General features: G+C 38.1%; 1 protein-coding gene across 5 annotated transcripts in view; it reads right to left on the reverse strand.

The window, feature by feature from the left end:
- LOC139982117 (microtubule-associated serine/threonine-protein kinase 2-like) overlaps positions 1-18,290 on the reverse strand; it is a 116,434-nt gene that overhangs the window by 33,515 nt on the left and 64,629 nt on the right. For 4 of the 5 annotated variants that reach the window (XM_071994660.1, XM_071994671.1, XM_071994701.1 and 1 more), the window contains 3 exons: positions 14,296-14,595; positions 11,249-11,277; positions 1,100-1,176 (listed from right to left, as the gene is read on the reverse strand). In XM_071994660.1, the coding sequence (XP_071850761.1) occupies positions 1,100-1,176; positions 11,249-11,277; positions 14,296-14,595 (406 nt within the window). Of the gene's footprint in view, positions 1-1,099; positions 1,177-11,248; positions 11,278-14,295; positions 14,596-14,956; positions 15,776-18,290 lie in introns of those variants that run through there. The other variant, XM_071994680.1, reaches the window with a different exon arrangement.

Consider the following 18,290-nt stretch of genomic DNA (forward strand, 5'->3'; position numbering starts at 1 on the left):
CCCCTTACATGGGAGTCCGCATCAGTAACACCCTGTTCTTCCTAAAATCCTTGTTCTGTTCTGCCCTGTAGTGGCAGATTTGTGGTGTCCATACAACCTGTTCTTTTAAATATGTTAAAACCACCTCTCTGTACAATACTGTACATTGTATAATCTTTGCACTACTTATTGGATAGAGGCATACAGTATATCTCTTCATTACAAACTAGAAGCAAGTGATCTACATTATAGAGGCACATGCTTGCATGATAGGGATGACTATGCCTATAGATATTACAGGCAAACCTCTTCATGACACGTCCATGACATATCTCTGCAAAATACATTGAAAATCAAACACAACTCTACATATCAGAGAGGCACATCTCCACATAATACATTGTGAGGCACAAGTAAAAATTTGTGGCTTATTTCTACACAAGAGATTATACAGACACAACGCAAGATTACATGTATGCATATTGTCATTGTATTGTATTTACATGTATGCATATTACACATCACAAGCACTACCATACATTACATATCAGAGACACACCTCTACATAATACATGTATTCATACATATCTCTAAACATGACAATTAAGCCCTTCTACGCATATTACACATCATAGGCACAACCATGTACATTACATATCAGAGACACATCTCTACATAATACATGTATACAAGCACATCTCTAAGCTTGACAATTAAGCCCTTCCATGCATATTATATAAGCACACTTAACCCTACATTTACATAAAAAAAATATATATATAAAATATGACAATCAATCTGAGATGCATCTTTCCATAATTCATCAGAGACAAAAAAAATTCAGAGATACCATTTTTAAAAATAATTTTTATCTTTTTTTCCCTATTTTGGATCATTCCATTAGAGAGGCACAACCATCCTTAATTCGCCAAATGCACACTTTACTGTAATAACATATTAAATACAGCCACATACCTATCCACCATACATTAATTAATTAGAAATTAAATCTTTTCCCAATCCAATTAGTGACTATTTTCAGAGCTATAGATTTGACACGCACAATGGAAAAATTTTGGGGTTTTTGTTTTGTTACTATTTTTGAGGCAAATATATTTACCATGTGAAGTAGGGGAACCAGATCTGCGAGGTATAGAGGAGGTCGTCCCTCGCTTCCTGCCTCTCTTGTTGTAACCGCTGCAGGTAGAACAGAAAATGAAACAAAAAGTGTAAAATAATACACACTATAAGCTCAAATATGCTAAAAATTAGGTTGAAAAAAAAAACTCTGTTGCAAGAAAAATCTTCACTCCAAATTGAGCAACTACCTGTTACTACTAAATACCTCTGAAGGATATTAATACACTCTTACAAACTTTGCCACATATCATAAAGGTCAAATGAATTAGAATATTGTTCTCTGGGAATCTTTATCATCGCTTAATACGAGGAAAGAGGGGGGCCTCTCCGTGATAAGTAGTTTACAGGACAAATCTAAGGACAGAAATCTAACAGCAGAAAGGAAGATAGATCGAAGAAGAAAAAGAACAGATGGAAAAAAAACAGAGATGAACTCAAGAAGCAAACAAACAGATGTAAAATACTTCCATCAGGGGACGTCGTCACCGCTCGCCTCTACATTTTGCGGTGAAACATGAGGAGCCTTCAAACTGAGCTTTAAAATGGGATAAACAATCTCTTCATCAATCTTCCGTATATTTCTTTCTTTGTACTACTCGACGGTGGGAAGTGCATGAATCTTTTAAAACTTGAAACTTGATCAGAGACAGGGACAGAGACTGTTCGATATGAATAATTACCTTCGGTAGAACGAACGTATTTGCTTTATAGAGACGGAGAATTTATACAACCACCCAAAAAACCAACACGGAGAGGAGGAGTTTCTGCTACACGGAAGACATTTCCGTAATAACTCGGGAACTTAATGCATCTTTGGGTTTTCCTTGTGTTTACTCTCTTCTGTTCAGGTTACAGTAGCTGGAGCGCATTAGTTGCATTAGATGCATTAGTCGCATTGGTTGCATTTGTCGCATTAGATGCATTAGTCACATTAGATGCATTAGTACTAAAATATAATGAAGAGTAGGAAAGAGCAACAAGCTTCAACAGGTCATCAGGACCGATCTCAACAACTTGAAAAGTTTCAAAATTGTAGATAATCATCGTTTAAAAAAAAAGGGAGGGGGGTGTTCCCGAATCCTAACTTAGCTAAATTGTCCAAGTTATTTGCAGACAAACTGCAGGAGGGTGTCAATATAGCCAATGACCGGGGAAAAATTTGTGTGGCAGCTTTGCAGGCTTTGGAGTTTTATCACAAGTCTATAAAATACAATGGTTCCTGTGTAAACAGGAAAAACCTGCTATACATCCATCTTTGTTTACTTGTATAGTTAATTTGACCATTTTGCGTAGCATTCTGCCACGCGATACCGTAAAATTATTCCCCGATGAAAACTCATTAAACCCACCGATGAGGAAATGTTGTCACGGGGTCGACAGTAAAGTGCTTGCTGAAGCTTGAGCAAGATTTTGACCGTTTTCTTCAATTCTAGAATATTTACACGGAGGCAAATTACCGTTGACCTTTAAGACCAACAGCGAATATGTCAGAGGTCATGACTGAATTTCTAGCAGTGGCCTGTAGAGAATTCTACCATCAAAGTGAACGACCCTTTTAAACCCTTTTAAAACCCATTTGCTGACAATTACACCGGGGGTGTCTTGCCGAAACTTTCGAGTAAAATATGAATAATAAACATAAATATACCAAATGTTCAGTTCAGTGTAGTATATTCCATTACTTCGCTGTCCTTGGAATTACACACTAATGCATTCGCTTTCCTGAAACCTTGAGAATGTCACGTCCCTAGGGTGGAGGGCATTTACCTCATTAGAAATTGCAGGGAATGTTGAGAGTCGACTCTTGAGTATAAGGTTCCGTGGAGAAAATCATATAACTGATGGCATATCTAGGCAATTACTTAGATGCACCACAAATCTCTTTCACCAAACTTGATGCGTTTATTATTGGCCCTGAGCTATATAATTTGGTATGCGAGTCACAGTTTTTTCATCTTTGGTGTTCTGGCGTTTGTGACCTTCTGTCACAAGAATCTTGCATTTTGTCATAAAAAATCCTGTTAGTACCCTTGTCACAGATAAATAAAAATGAAAAGTAATTCACAAGAGATGTTTGTGCTTATACCAGATGGAAACTTTTGATGAGAAGGTAATATTTATGTCAAAACAATGAAAGAGTGTTACATGGGGACCACTGACATTAACAATATGGTAACGTCCAACTGTTATTCCTACCATTACATCAGTGACATCCACAATGATTGGGGGGAGGGGGGTGGGGGAATCATTCATGGGAGTATAACACTATACAGACCATAGACCATATAGCAACTATATAGACCATTGACAAATCCTAACATAACCCATCTATTTGTTAAACTCAATCTTCTCACTTCCACACTTCAGTTTACTGTACTGACTTGGATGCTACATGTTTTCAATTTCTACTGGCAGAAAAAATTCAACTTGTCCCTTTTTAAAAAAAAGTTTCTTTTGGGCAAAGGCAAACCGCAAAATCCACCCTGATTTCGCAAGTATATAGCCTGAATTTTCGACGCTTGGAATATTTCAGAAACTGATGAATATTCATGATGGCAATCCTCCGTGCTACGCGAACAACAGGCCTCCCAGGACAAGAAGTGCCCTTGAAAGGAATTTGTCAACATCACAAGTTTATAGGATCGGTTTACCCGATAAACACCTCTATCATATTACACTTTTAAGAGAGCGTCTGGCAAGGTAACGTTTACTACGGCCACAGTGAACAAATACATCTATCGCTCTAAAACTAACCGGGGGGGGGGGCCCTAAGACAAATGACAATATGCAGAAAGTCTTGCTTGAAACAAGAAACAATTACAGAATACAAGCTTTTCACCACTACAGTGGTATCAACTATTCATTCCCCCCATGGAGGTAAAACAGATTTACCTCCATGATCCACCCAAAAACCAGCAGACCAAAACTGCCAACAATATACCCAATGTCTATATACATCACATTACACATCAATTGGATAAGAGGACTTCCCTCTTCAGTTTTCCTTCACATTAGAAAATTTCTTGACTTTTTTGAACTTCTACCATATTTTTTCTTCCAAATGGTTGTCTTTTTTTTCATTTAATGCATAAAATATCCTGAAAATAATTACATCAAAAACACCCCCCTCAAGATGTATAGATTGCTCATATAAATTCTCAGCAATTGTAGATGTCTGAAATGTAATGCAAGGTAGAATGTCCCGAGCTTTTGACATGTCTCTTTTTGAACGGCTCGTCTCGGATGAACTTTCCAACCAGGAAGCCGGCCAACATATTAATGTTTAATATGAGTTCTTCGATACGATATTTTATGCCATCCACCCACTAGTCAAGAATCAAGTATTCAATGGGAGGAATCCGTTTTCTTGCTGGAGACTGACTAGAATCTTACTTACACGGGTGCATGATACTACTAAGAGCTTTCAAGTGCCCATCTCTAGTGACAGTTAAGACTGGATGTGTTTTTTTCGATAGAAAGTCATTATTTTTCTGTTGATATTTTTTTTACTCATCTGAGATTGCTGTGATGCATATAGACATTACAGAAAAGTCTAGGATATATGCATGCCATCCTCCTCACAATCTTATCGAGCTAGACAGGGATATATATGCCCAATGGGGTATCCTTTGGCAGCCAAATGCAGTCGGATGAAATTATTATCATTATATGTAGGGCGCAAACATTTCATTCCATCGACGAATTACCCTGAAGAACCTCCAGTTTAGGCCGCTTCCTCTTGCAGTGCTGCTGTAGTAAGAGTTCATGTAATATATGAACCAAGGGTGGTAAAAATATTCCCAGATATGACAGAATTCATGACTTTAAAAGTGGTATTTAGGAATGTTCACATTCTATAATTAAATCAGATGCACATATTTCTGCTTCCTTTCTTTCTTTTGGCTGCATGTAATCTTTTATTTACTTTAGAATTTGCTTGATTGGAGCAACCATGCTTCTAGGTATGTGACCTAGTTTATAACTATTTCATGTTTTTGCTCTCAAGAAAAGGCATCAAATTTGTTGAGAAGGAATTAAGTAGGCCGACCGATGGCTGTCAGGTACATTATTCTTCACACAAGAAGTGAGGCATATATATGTTACCAACATACATGTACAAGTACTTCATATAGGGAAAATTGTGGTCTAAGTAAAAGTAAAAAAAAAAACCAAACCAAGTGCTTTGGATGGAGTAGGAAAGAAGAGAGGAGAGGGCAGGGAATATGGGAGACGGGGAATAGACATTTCAGTTGTAGACCTGAGAGTCTCTTTATGAGGTACCATGTACTATGAACTTATGAACTTATACAAAAATTCATGTTCCTGGTTGCCTACTGTACACACAATGTATTCCAAAATCTTAACAACCAGCTGTCTTTTGCATTCTGTTGGCAATCTTCCCAAATCTACTCATTGAACACTCTGGAACATAATATCGCAATTGATGTTAAAGTTACTAATGAGCCTGTGTATGTTCTCATGGGGTGTTTATAGTTTCATGCAGGATCCAAAACATTTACAAAAGTCAACTTAATAGTTACTGTCACAGCTTAATGACATTGTGCTGTTGCAAAGATAGAACATAAGAAGAGAATTGTTCATCAATGCTATGAACCCTCCTAGTCCTGTTTTGAGAGGTTTCACTTTAGAGTTCAACTACAAGACAGTTTTCATTTAGATACCACAAAACTTATACTAACGGAGGTAACCTACTGCAGGAGTCGCTCTAAACCAAACTATCCCCGAAAAGTCGACAACCCTCACTTAAACAAGAAAAGGATACTTTTCAGGCTGTTGAAAGGCTTTAAACTCTGTAATAATCCAAAAGAAGAAAATATTTCTGAATCCTCAGTTAACAAAAAGGGACGAAATCCAAAGGAAGAAAATCCACTCAAAAATCATGTGTAATTAAGAATTGTAGAATGAGAAGGGCAATGACTGGAGGGACCGGTCATAGAGGCCTCGCAGTGTTAAAAGGTTACCAGGACATTCTAGGCAAGGTAGAACATGGTGCTAAGGTTGTGAGGAGACAGGTTAGCGAGAGGTGAAGTAAAATGTTTTAATTATTCATGTGATGTGCTTCAATTGTTTCTTAAATAGCAACCAGATTCATCCCAGTCACTGTTACCCAAGTTTTGTGAACCATCCCACCAAACCATTTTCCTATCCACATAACCCTCCCGTTCCCCCCCCCCCCCCTCCCAGGCTTGTTTACCCAAGCAGTCCCCGGCCTCCCATGGTTTTGGTGATCATAAACTCATTATCAGCTGACTCATATCCAAGGAAAATGTCAAACTGACCATTGGTCTGTTTTTTGTAGCTAATTTTGACCTAAAAACCCAAATAAGTTTCCAATGCTAAATAAAGGTTACTTCTTTGACCTCTCTGTGTGTGTGTGTGTGTGTGTGTGCTTATTTATGTCTTGTAATAAATTTTTGCTATGACCTTTGATATTTTATGAGACATTCAAAAATAAGAACAATCAGATCCACGAATAGTATTGCGGAAAGGGATTCCTAATTTCCTTAAATGAAGACTGAAGAGTTCCACTTGGTACATCCTTTGCTAATTTTAACTGCAACTTTCATATAAATGTTGTACAATGTACAATTAAACATATAAATAGAACAAAGTGGGGGATAATGAGCACCTCTCTGTGCAAAGAGAGAAATTGCATTATAAATAACAGCAACAAAAACAAACAAAAAATAAGAAAACCCTGCAAGCTACCAGTAACAGGGGGGCAAAAAAATAATGAAAAAAAAAAAAATAATAACCTAACAGTTGAGGTCAAGACTAGGGGTGAGGAGGAAGGTGAGGTGGGGTTGACAATACAAAATGAATATGCATAGGCAGTATATATGGGTAAGGAAGTAAGAACGCAGGGGGTGGAGTGTGCAGTCGTAAACTCAGGATTATTATATATTAGTAGAGGTGGGAGAGGGTTGGTAAGAACTAGAAATAAACATCGTTGAAATATGATTTTTTATCTGAAATAAGTCATAGAGATATTCTTTTGAGTTTTCAGTAGAGACTACAGCCAGCAGTATCAGGAGGGGTGGGGGAGGGTGGGTGTGGGATGATTGGTACCTTAGTGTAAACCAATCAATGGTCTGATGCCTGCATTTGAGAGACAGAGTGAGATTACTACTGTATGTTAAGTCGCAATGAATCCTGCATGTGCTTGAAAGTAATTTAGAAATGAAAGTGCATGGGAACATACGATAGTGGTTCTACAGTATTACATTATAACGGATATATCATGAACTGATGTGCAGCCTATTGCACCCTTTTGGAGTATAATGTTCCAATCAACCCTTGTATACCTTAATAGTTATACATAAAATTCAGGGTCCACAAACTGGAGGTCACCCTTAGAACAGATTTCCGTATTTAAAAGATGGTTTCCTTCCTGTTGTCATCTACCATCTACACAATGCATCTGTTTAAGGCAGTCATTTAATACATGGCACGGTAAGTGACACCATTTTGGAAAGATGAGCAACACTGAATACAGAATGGTATCAAATTATTACATTGGTAATATTTTTGAAAACTATATATGTCAGGAGCTAATTTGGGCTCATGGTATATGTATGTGTGGTGCAGGGAGGGGGGGGGGGATAGGAGGGGGATAGAATGGAGGATTGTATGTAGTATTTCTATAAACTTCTAAAACAGCTGTCTGCTATACACAGCTTTTTTAAACTCACATTATCTTTCTGCTTAATTTAAACTAATTAGTAACCCGAATTAAGCAAATTTTGAATCGTAAGCACCGCAATTTGGGTTAACCGAGAACTGTGAACAAATAACCACTACTTTCACAGAGTTTGTATGACACTGAAATTAAAGGATATATGTTACCAAGGAAATAGGTGCTGACAGCTTGCCAAAATCTACCAAGCTGAAGCTGATCTATGTGATCATACATACCTAACAGATAGGTTTGCATCTGTTACAGTTGTGTGACTGGCATGGAAACTTATGCAGATAACTTGTGAGGAGTCCTTGAGTAACATTATATGAACAAGCAAGGACTTTTCCCTAGCTTCAAAATGGGTTTTCTTGGGGGGGGGGGGGGGGGAACAAAATGCAATCGGCTCTTTCTGGTTTATGACAGAATCCTCGAAGCCATACCCTGCATACATGTCACATCTCTATCTGATCGGTTTACCTGAGAGAGAGTGTTTGTCAGAAACAGACTAATGGAGCGGGCAGACGAAAGCCTGACATTTATCAAGTAGGTATGCCTGGAGTGGTTATGAAAGGATTGTATGGCACTTGAAACGACTAGGGTGGAGGACGTTTTTTCCAAGAAAAGATCCTCACCCATTCGTATGTGTTCTACCAAACCCTTCTAAACCCCTTTATTTCCTCTGTTTTAGTAAAGCGTTGACAGGATTTACGGAGAAACAATGAACCGGAATGAAGGGGTGTATATAACAAATCAATAATAAGATACATATATCCCAATGACTTATTAGTAAAGTAAATTTGAAACCTGATATTTTTCTGACATGTAAGCAGCCATAGGCAGGTAGTGTATGGCTTATGTTACACCCTATGCAATGAGTCAACAAGAATCATGAGTTTATGAGGGGAAAAAAAAAAAATCTAGAATTTGTCATATCTTCATTATCATAAATACTTGATGTCATAAAAGACCAGCAAGCGTGTTCAACCTAGACCTAAAGATTTTAGCCAATCGATGTACCACCGGTAAAATGACTAACAGTTGGAAAGGTATAGATCCTATGCGTCCTCTCATCGATTGGAGAATTTTAGTAATGAAAGTATAATCAGATAGGAAAACATTCCATGTGGGAGGGGGGGGGAGAGGGGGAGACTAATATAAACAGTAGTAAGAGATATAGCAGTCCTGAATAAAATAGTAACCAAATGCATTGTCTTGTTTTGTGTGTAACAAAAGTTATTATATTTAATTGCTACAATGACAAGTCAATGGAATGTATCCTTACCATCTCAGTATTAGCTGCACATGGAGAAATCATCGCATGTGCTTAATACTATATGACACAGGGCCTAACCACCAATTTTGTACTGAAGGATGGGGTTAAGGGGGACTAAATGTTATATCTTTCAGGGGAGGCCGTTCCCACACCTTTGAGAAATTTTGGGTAAAATAGAGGGTGCTCAGATGCAAAATGGTGGTAAAGTTTGCAACTCTGGAATCAATGTTGAAGAATATTTGCAAGTAAAGGTAGCATGCAATGTACACCTTACTGTATATATTTATGCACTGCATACTAGGACTTTGTCATATTCTGTCTGCCTGTGGGGGAGGGAGGGGGGATGGTAGCAAGTCCCCTGACTTTATTCTGAGGAGGTAATTAAAGCACCTCCCCAGAAGTATGTACCCATTGCTCCCCTGACAAGTGACGGGACTGACTGTTATTTAAATTCTAAACTTCTCAAGACAATATAAGAAATACTTTTAAGTTTGGTATTTAACCTTAGGCAAAAATTTCAAATGTGATTTATGTGGTAGGCTATGTATGAAGTTTCTCAGTTGAGGAGACGACAAAAATTGTTTCTTTAAAGTAGATGCTACTGACATGTTGTGCATATCTCATACATTTAAATCCTAACGTCATTCTGAATCATATTTGAATGGTTTGTAATGCACTTTAAATAACAGAATTATACCAACTTTGTAAGAGATTTTAATATTTACTGTTCCACCCTTATGTGCAGTTAACTATACTCTTCATGATTTTCTGACCGCTGCAAGGTATATGTTCGTGATTGTAAACCTCCCCCCTCCATCCCCACCCTCCACCCCCTCTTGATCAACCAAATATCATTGTGACAATTTTATTTGCTTTGGTAATTCATGTACAAGACTAAAAGGCATTAGGAATCCTAAATAAATAGGACGTCGCAAATTCACTTGTGACTTCCTTCACACCAACTGCAGTTTCTCACATGGAGATGCATACATCACATATATTATTTCGGTTTAACAAGGACCATCCGCTACTAACAGGAAAACATGAAACACATCCTGGGGAAATCTGGCTATATTTTAAAGTTTACTCCCTAGGGTCTCAGTGGGTGAACATTCCTTTAAGTAACAAGTCGACAAAGCATCGATTTGGGGGGGGGGGGGAAGGGAGGGAGGTGAGGAGAAAATTTTTAGCAATCATACAATTAGTGTTTGAATCACATAATTTTCCTTTCATGTTGTCTCAAGCTTCTTCCTAGGATCTGTTTTGGATTACGAATTGCCATCTCTTACAAAACCAATTTAATAAGAGAATGCTGACAAGTCCTGTGAGAGCAGCAAACAGGAGAAGGTTCAGAACGTCCAAAAACAAGGGAGAGATTCATAAGACAAATCAAAGGAAGGAAGGAAGGGAGGCTTCACTGTAAATTCAGCGATACCTCGCAGCCACACACAGAATGAAATCCGCACCCGAATATGAAGATGATAATTGAGAAGATGCCTAGCAAGCCTGCAGATGGATCAGTGTCATTCCATTACATTAGTATTTGAATACATTTACCTAAAATTTCAATTCCAATTATATTCACATCTGTAATGCACTTTCATCTCTACCCCTAAATTTACTGGTTTGGGTATTTACAAATCGGAAGGGTTAAGAAGCCGGTGGTACACCTTCTGATTGGAAGAATTTAAAAGGACGGGGATCATGACCCTAAAGAAGATTATTGGGGGCGCAGTGCAAGCATGTTACCAGTCTGTAGGCTTGGTAGAACGGAGTGCGTATTTATAAGATACAGGTAAGGCAGGATCGAAGCAAGTCATGTTATCTGCACATCTGTAATTCCAAAAGTTGTGGAGGAGTGGGAGGGGGAGGGGAGAGGGGGGGTGCTTTGAGCAGGTGGGAGATGAGGAGGAGAGATGAAGAGCAGAAATGTGGAAATGAGGAGGAAGAGTAAGGGCGAAGCTCAAAAGCTTTAAAGAGATTGCCAGCTTCTTCTACCAGTGGTAGCTATGGGGACAAAATGACCTTTGACATGATTTACTCTTACAAGTCTCAATATTTATGATTTCATGAATGTCCCAAACCACCTTCCACTGTGACCTATAATGCAATGCATTTCTCCACAGAATGTGGGAAAAAGAGTGAATTATTCTTACCTTCCTCTTCTTGATAAGCCTAGCTCTTTCTGTGAACAAAACAGACAGACAGAAAGATTAACAATATATATATGATGATAATATATTGACAATTACTAATACATTTAATAAATCTGATGTAATATTACTAAATTTCAAACGTAAAAACCAATGTTAAACCACACTTGATGCTTCTAGACTCGTTCTAAGGTTACATTGGATTGTATTAGTTGACAACTAAAATGCCACCCCCCAAACCCCCCCCCCTTAACAAAAGAAGCAAAGAAGAAGTCGTAATTACAAACAATGATGATGACTGACCACCAAATTGTGACTTTTAAGTTGTTTTTGAGCTGACCATCAAATCATGGATTAATTAGTTTTTTTGAACTGAACATCAAATCGTGGAGTAATTAGTTGTTTTGAAGTGAACATCAAAGTTTGACAGTCTAATCACTTGTTTTGAATAAGGAAAAAAAAAAAGAGTAAAGAACGGATCAAAAGCAAAGACTATAGCCTTGAAAAGTAACGAGATCATCCTCTCTACAAAATCCCTTGATCCGTGATATTTTTTGCAATGTAATGATGATATAACACACAAACTCCACAAAAACGCAAAACTTGCCCTGTCGTTTTGTAATTATGATTTTTAATTCACATTAAAAACTGCAAAAGCACAAGGAAACCCCAAACTATCCCATCTACTGTCGCCATTATCCCCACAGAGCTAACAGTTCCAATGATTTCCCTTCTTCTCTATTTTTGCGCCCCTTTATTTCCTCGATAATATCAAACTGACGTCAACATTAGGCTGTATCAATGAGATCCAATCAGCAACTTGGAGACGAGAGAGTTAGTTATGAACCACAAAACGGTATTCCTTGTGGCATTCAAGATTATGCAAATCAAGCAAAGTCAAAAACCACAAAAAAAATTCGCCTGCTTATCTTTAATCTAGTGTAAAAGCTTTTTCTACATTTGTTCAACATCAGTATAGCCATTAATACACTATGACGTACATGTCAACTAAAGATATCCCCTTCGTATTCGACGGACGTTTTTTTATCTCCTTTTGCACGCATCTTAATGGAGAGACATTTCGATGTTCCATGATTTGATTTCCTAATGTTTCATTTAAATTGGGGATCTGATGGATTCAGAAGGGCTGAAAACTTTATGAAAAATTAACTGAAAAAATTGTATGTGAACATTTTTGGGGATGGTATCTATGTACAAATTACTCTTACAGAGAGAGAAATGAAGGGCATACCTAAACATGAGTTTCCTATGATGGCAAATAAGGAATGTAGCGTTAATACTGGATTTTTCCGTGAAAATTAAGAAAAGCAGACATTATTAAAGTCCATCATGATGGGTAAGGCTTGATATTTATCCAATTAGCAGTGCAGGATTCAAAGCTAACAGAGACCTTGACACAGATGTATGATTTGTACACATTGGCAGCAGTACAGCTACAGAAACTCAATCAGTTTGGTCTGGTCATGAAACCTTGTCATAGAAGCGGTAATACTTTTGTCACATACAGTATTCACCAGTCTCAACATTTTACCAAAAGCTTGTTCACTTTTTAAAGCTGCATGTTGCATTGAGCTGTTTACTTTCTGTCAGATTGAATGCTATCCTACTTTATGCAATGCTATGCTACTGTATGCTATGCTATTGTGTATGCTACTGTATGCTATGCAAAGATATGCTACTGTATGCTATGTAATGCTCCTGTATGCTATGCAATGCTACTGTATGCTATGCTACTGTATGCTATGCTATTGTGTGCTATGCTGTTGTGCTGTGCTATGCTATGTATGCGGTTGCTACCGCATGCTTTGCAATGCTATTCTACTGTATGCTAATGCTAATGTATGCTATGCAATGACATGCTACTGTATGCTATGCAATGCTACTGTATGCTATAGTATATTATGCTATGCAATGCTATGCTACTGCATGCTATGCTACTGTATGCAATAATATGCTACTGTATGCTATGCAATGCTACTGTATGTAAGGCAATGCTACTGTATGCTATGTTATGCTATTGTGTGCTATGCGACACTATGTTACTATATGCTATGCTACTATGTGCTATGCTGCTGTATGCTATGCAATATTTATATGTAGCTAGGGTAAAACCGCATGTCCTCACAGTTGGTTCAGTAATCTTACTCACATTCCAGCATAGTCGTCTGTACTCTATGATTTTGTACTCATATAGCTGGTACTATACCAAGAAGTACTGTATACAGCATCTTTCGATAAACATTGTACTCATACTCGTGTATATAGCCTTGTAATCCTGCTCACGCCAAGGGAAGTTTGACTACTGTAGTCGCACTTGTTTTTCCCTTAATTGGTACTACCAGTCTGCTTAAACCCTCAATCTAATTAAACAGATATACAACGGTATGCTGCAACAATAATTTTATAAGTTTTGTTGTGTCACTTGATACAATCTATGCCTAGAAGATCCTCATCACATCCTGGTGCAAATTTCGTATTTAATGGAGTAAAGTTTCAACTTGTTTTTTTGCAGGTATCTTATTCCTCGTACATGGTATATCATTTGACTGTTACAAGTACAACACAGAAATGTAGCCATATCGTATTTAGCCATACAATAGCACAGAAAGCAGATCAGTTAGGACCATATGGCTCGTATGGAGGGCCAAGAGGGACAAGGCAATTGTTTTAAGGCACTTAGAAAATGACCTTGGATAAACAAGTGGAAATGACATGCCACCTCTGCAATTTTTCATATTTCAAGGGCAAAGTTTGCAAAAATTTGAAAGGGAACCAACCAACTAATCCACTCACCTGAAAGAAAAATATGTACAGAACTAACAGGAAATAGCATTGTATTAATTTGATATTAAATTTTTATGATGGAGATCATAATGAGGACACCCTACTCCAACTCAAGTATTGGGACTATACGACAAGTTGTAGGGGCACCTTCGGTAATCTACCGCATGTGCCTTCGGTTATTCAAGCCCTGGTTAGGTGGGACACTATCAGTGGGACATTATTGGTAGGACACTATCGGTACTTACCAAACTGGCAGTGAGAGAAGGGGCCGACTGCCCTAGCAGTTGCCTAATCCTCTGCAGGTTAGTTGTCTCCCCTAGAGTGAGTGCATTTGTTGCACTGGTATGGTACCCTGTAGACGCTGTAGCCAGGGACTGCACCCCTAACGCCCCTGCTCCAACGCTGGCACGCCTCCCTGCCAGACGACTCTCGTCGATGGAGAGAGGCCGGGCCAATCGGAACCCTCTGGGTAGGGTATTTGCCAAACCGGGGCTCTGTATTTGGAGGTGGGCTGTTTCGGATGTCCTAGTACTTTCATCTTCGGACTAAATGAATAGAAGAGAAAGAAAATTTCTTTTAATGGGAATGATGTTGATTTTTTTTTCTTGAGCGATCAAAATACCGAATGTGAAAAGTCAGTTATCAGCACACCCACAGACTTAAATCCTTCAGATGTCATGATGCAACATCTGAGACAGCAACATTGAACCACCGATAATACAAAGAATATATATATATATATATATGTATATATATTTATACATACATATATACATTACCTTTCATTTTTTAGTTGACTTATGGGTCACATGATGCAGACACTGACCATTTCTTTCAGTTCAGCTAGCATTAAAAGCAAACATTCAAAAAACCTAGAGCTTGTAAGGCGCATTTACACCAACCTACCACTTCGTCCGCACTGCTAAAAGGATGCTCTGCTATGGCTGCATATTTCTTTGACCAAATGATAGTAGCCATGATTGTCATGACCAAGTTTCCCCGACAACGACGACAATGATAACAGACAGGTGACAAGATCAGATATTTTCTTCTAAAAATGGTTTTTAAATCTGTTGAATTAATCTTCTATATATATGTACCACAGTACACATAATTTTTTGCTCTCTACCAAGTGAAACTATCACATCTCTCAACAGTTGTTGCCAATACAACAGTAACCCATCCTGCAGGGCAACTCTAAAAACACTGCCGCACAACACAGGACGTCAGAAATCATGGTGATTTTAAGTGAATTGCTTCCCTTAATTCAGACACAAGACAGGGCTGGAGGACTACACACAGTAACGACCATGACATGCATCACTGCCATACTACTGTAGAGAGCTGTCTCTTCTGTGTGATTGAGTAACTTCCCTCATAAAGACGTCTTCAACCTCGTCCTCGTCAGTCGGTGAGTTTAATCCATTTTCAAACCAAAAGATAAAAACTACAGGACGGTCTGATCAAATTAAATAAAATCCAATATATTGTGACGTATAGTTTCTACCAATGATATTGTCAAGTCCTCCAGAAGAAAAGGCAAGAATCACACTTTAAAAAAAAGAGGGTTCCTAAGAAAACCAATCTGCCAAAACAACTACAATTCATGAAAGAATAGAAAGCTTCCAGGATGGCCTCTCTTTTATAGTGTCTCAACAGAATACCGAAGCCAACCAGTCAGTATCTGATAATAGAGTTGACGACAGCCTGTTACAAAAACCGGGCAGATGTATTAAACGGAAATATGAATCCTTACAGGATACTCAACGACACTTATATAGGCAAAGCTGGTACCATACAGAATCTGACATTTGATAACAAAAAAATATATCTATACAAACAATAAAGGGAAAAAAAATATCCCTAATTTTACATCACAACAGTGAAATAAAAACCATTCAAACTTTTAAAAAGGTTGAGCTATAGTGACAAAGTGCCTTTAATATATATGTGGAAGACATTTAAGATTTTTTTTCACTTTCTTTTCTTGTCCATTTTTATAAACCCTAGACAGAAGTTATTGTGCCAAGGGGGGAGTATTAAAGTAGATTTGTAATCCATATCAAACAACCAAACATTACACATGATACTTTTAACATCCTGTTGAAAGATTTCAGCACACTAAGGGTTTTTTGAGACTCTGGGTTTTGAATTTCTGTTTCAAAACTAGATGTTGGAAGTGATATCAAATTACAAATGTCTTGCTAAATTTTCACAACAGGATCTATACCGGGCATATATGATTATTAAAATACACGAGAGACTGAAATGTGCAATGCAATTTGTTTTATAAAACCGATCCTGATGTAGAGAGAATCTTCAGTCAGCAGAGCACAAAGTTTGGAGGTGGAAAGAAAAGTATTGTACGATAGAAAAGATCATAACTTGGAAAACGAAATGATCATCTCTCGTTTTGTTGTTGTTATTTTGTTTTGTACTTTTGGCAATCATTCCAGCTCAATAGAAACTGGAGCTAACTACACGGAACATGTGATCGTCTGTGGTATAGCTTCATTGGTGTGACTGATATGGAAAGGAAGACCAAACGCTGCTGCTTTAAAGAATCCTCTTCCTTCCAAACTTGGCAAGTAGCTGGTCACGTACATAGACCAGTTCAAACTGCTGTTCTTGTAGCAAAAAAACTGGAAACCTTTACCTCTATACAAACTACTTGGCACTGCAAAACTCATCCAACAAGGAAAATGGCAGAAATTAACAATTTAACTGTTTAAAGGCCACTATTACAGTATAGAACCAGACTACTGTAATTCCATTTACTTGAAAATACCAACACATACAAACTTAAAGTACAGTGGTTTGGAAACTTACTAAAGGAATTTTCTCACGAGTCAGTCTCTCCTATCTGGATTAAATACAAGCTAGTTTATGTGCTGTACACATTTACCTGATTCCTCCCTTACCTGTCTCTTATGCACTCTTATATACCTAGCCTACAACAATCTGTATTAAACATTGTGGCAATTTACACACTCCCAATGACCCTCTTCTGAGTCAGGGTGGTTCTATTTTTTGGCCAGGTCCTTCTGAATCAATCATTATAAAATGAACGGTTTTAAAGCGTGTGTACAATGTCAGGATTCTGAATGGTATATTTGGAAAGGAAAGAGGGCAGGGACCTTGTAGAGATGGTCGTCTGTGACACAGTACTTACAAGATTATCACCGATTCTTAGTCTAGGGGTAGATCGACATGCATCCATAGACAGGTGAGAGAGGAATGAAAGAAATATGTACAACACATTTTCAAGTGTGGAATTTCGATCCAGATTCAGACCATAAAAATGAGACAGAGATCCTGCAGAGACGACAAATACTCAGGCAATATAGCCGCTATCTCTCTCTTTCTCCCTCTTTTGAGTGCCTACGTAACCTATATCACGTGAGTTGCCATGGTTACAATCACTAGGGGCATTTATCTGTCGTTTCACAAACAAACTGGACGACTACATCTACACCCTCTGTGCATGACGAGTGCCTGACAGCTGTAACCGGGGTTCAATTCTCATACATGTGCAAGCTAAGCACCTGATGATTACTATGTATGTTAAGATGATAGAGGGTACCAATCTTTCATCATCTGGCCACTAACCAGACACTTCAGTAGAGGTCTATTTCTACTCTCAGCCTAAAGTAGCTACTCTTCTTTAAAGGTACATTTCACTCCCTGGGGTCTTACCCATATCTCGCAAACTCTCAACAAAATTACAGGGAGCATACTTGATGTTAGCTCATGTCCAGACATGTTCAACAATGTATCCTAAGGTGCTCATCGAAGTTGTGGACCAATCATATCGCTTCTTGTTGAATGTTTAACTGAAACTTTCAGCAAACTGGGTTGGAGTCGTATCTGAGCTGATACATACGACCGTTGAAACCAAAGAAAAGAATGAATCAAATACAAAGGATGCTATGGGTGTTGATTTTGTTGGATGAGGTCGTCTGTTGTGCAGTGTGCGCGTACAGACTTCTGCGAGGAAGGTAATAAATAAACACACAACTGGACTACCCTTTGAAGTTGCAAAAGTTCCAGGGAGGGATTGTCATTACAAAACATTTCCTCTGTTTGGATTAAGTATCCTCGTGCTACTGCTATCGATATCAAAAACTATTTCCAGCAGATTCTGAGAACCGATAAGAAGTTTTAACAAAAAACAAACCACATGTACATTAGAACCTTGTTCTCTATTCTGTGCAGGTATAATACCTTTATATTACAGAAA

This window comes from Apostichopus japonicus, chromosome 2 (assembly GCF_037975245.1).
Source record: "Apostichopus japonicus isolate 1M-3 chromosome 2, ASM3797524v1, whole genome shotgun sequence".
NCBI lineage: Eukaryota > Metazoa > Echinodermata > Holothuroidea > Aspidochirotida > Stichopodidae > Apostichopus > Apostichopus japonicus.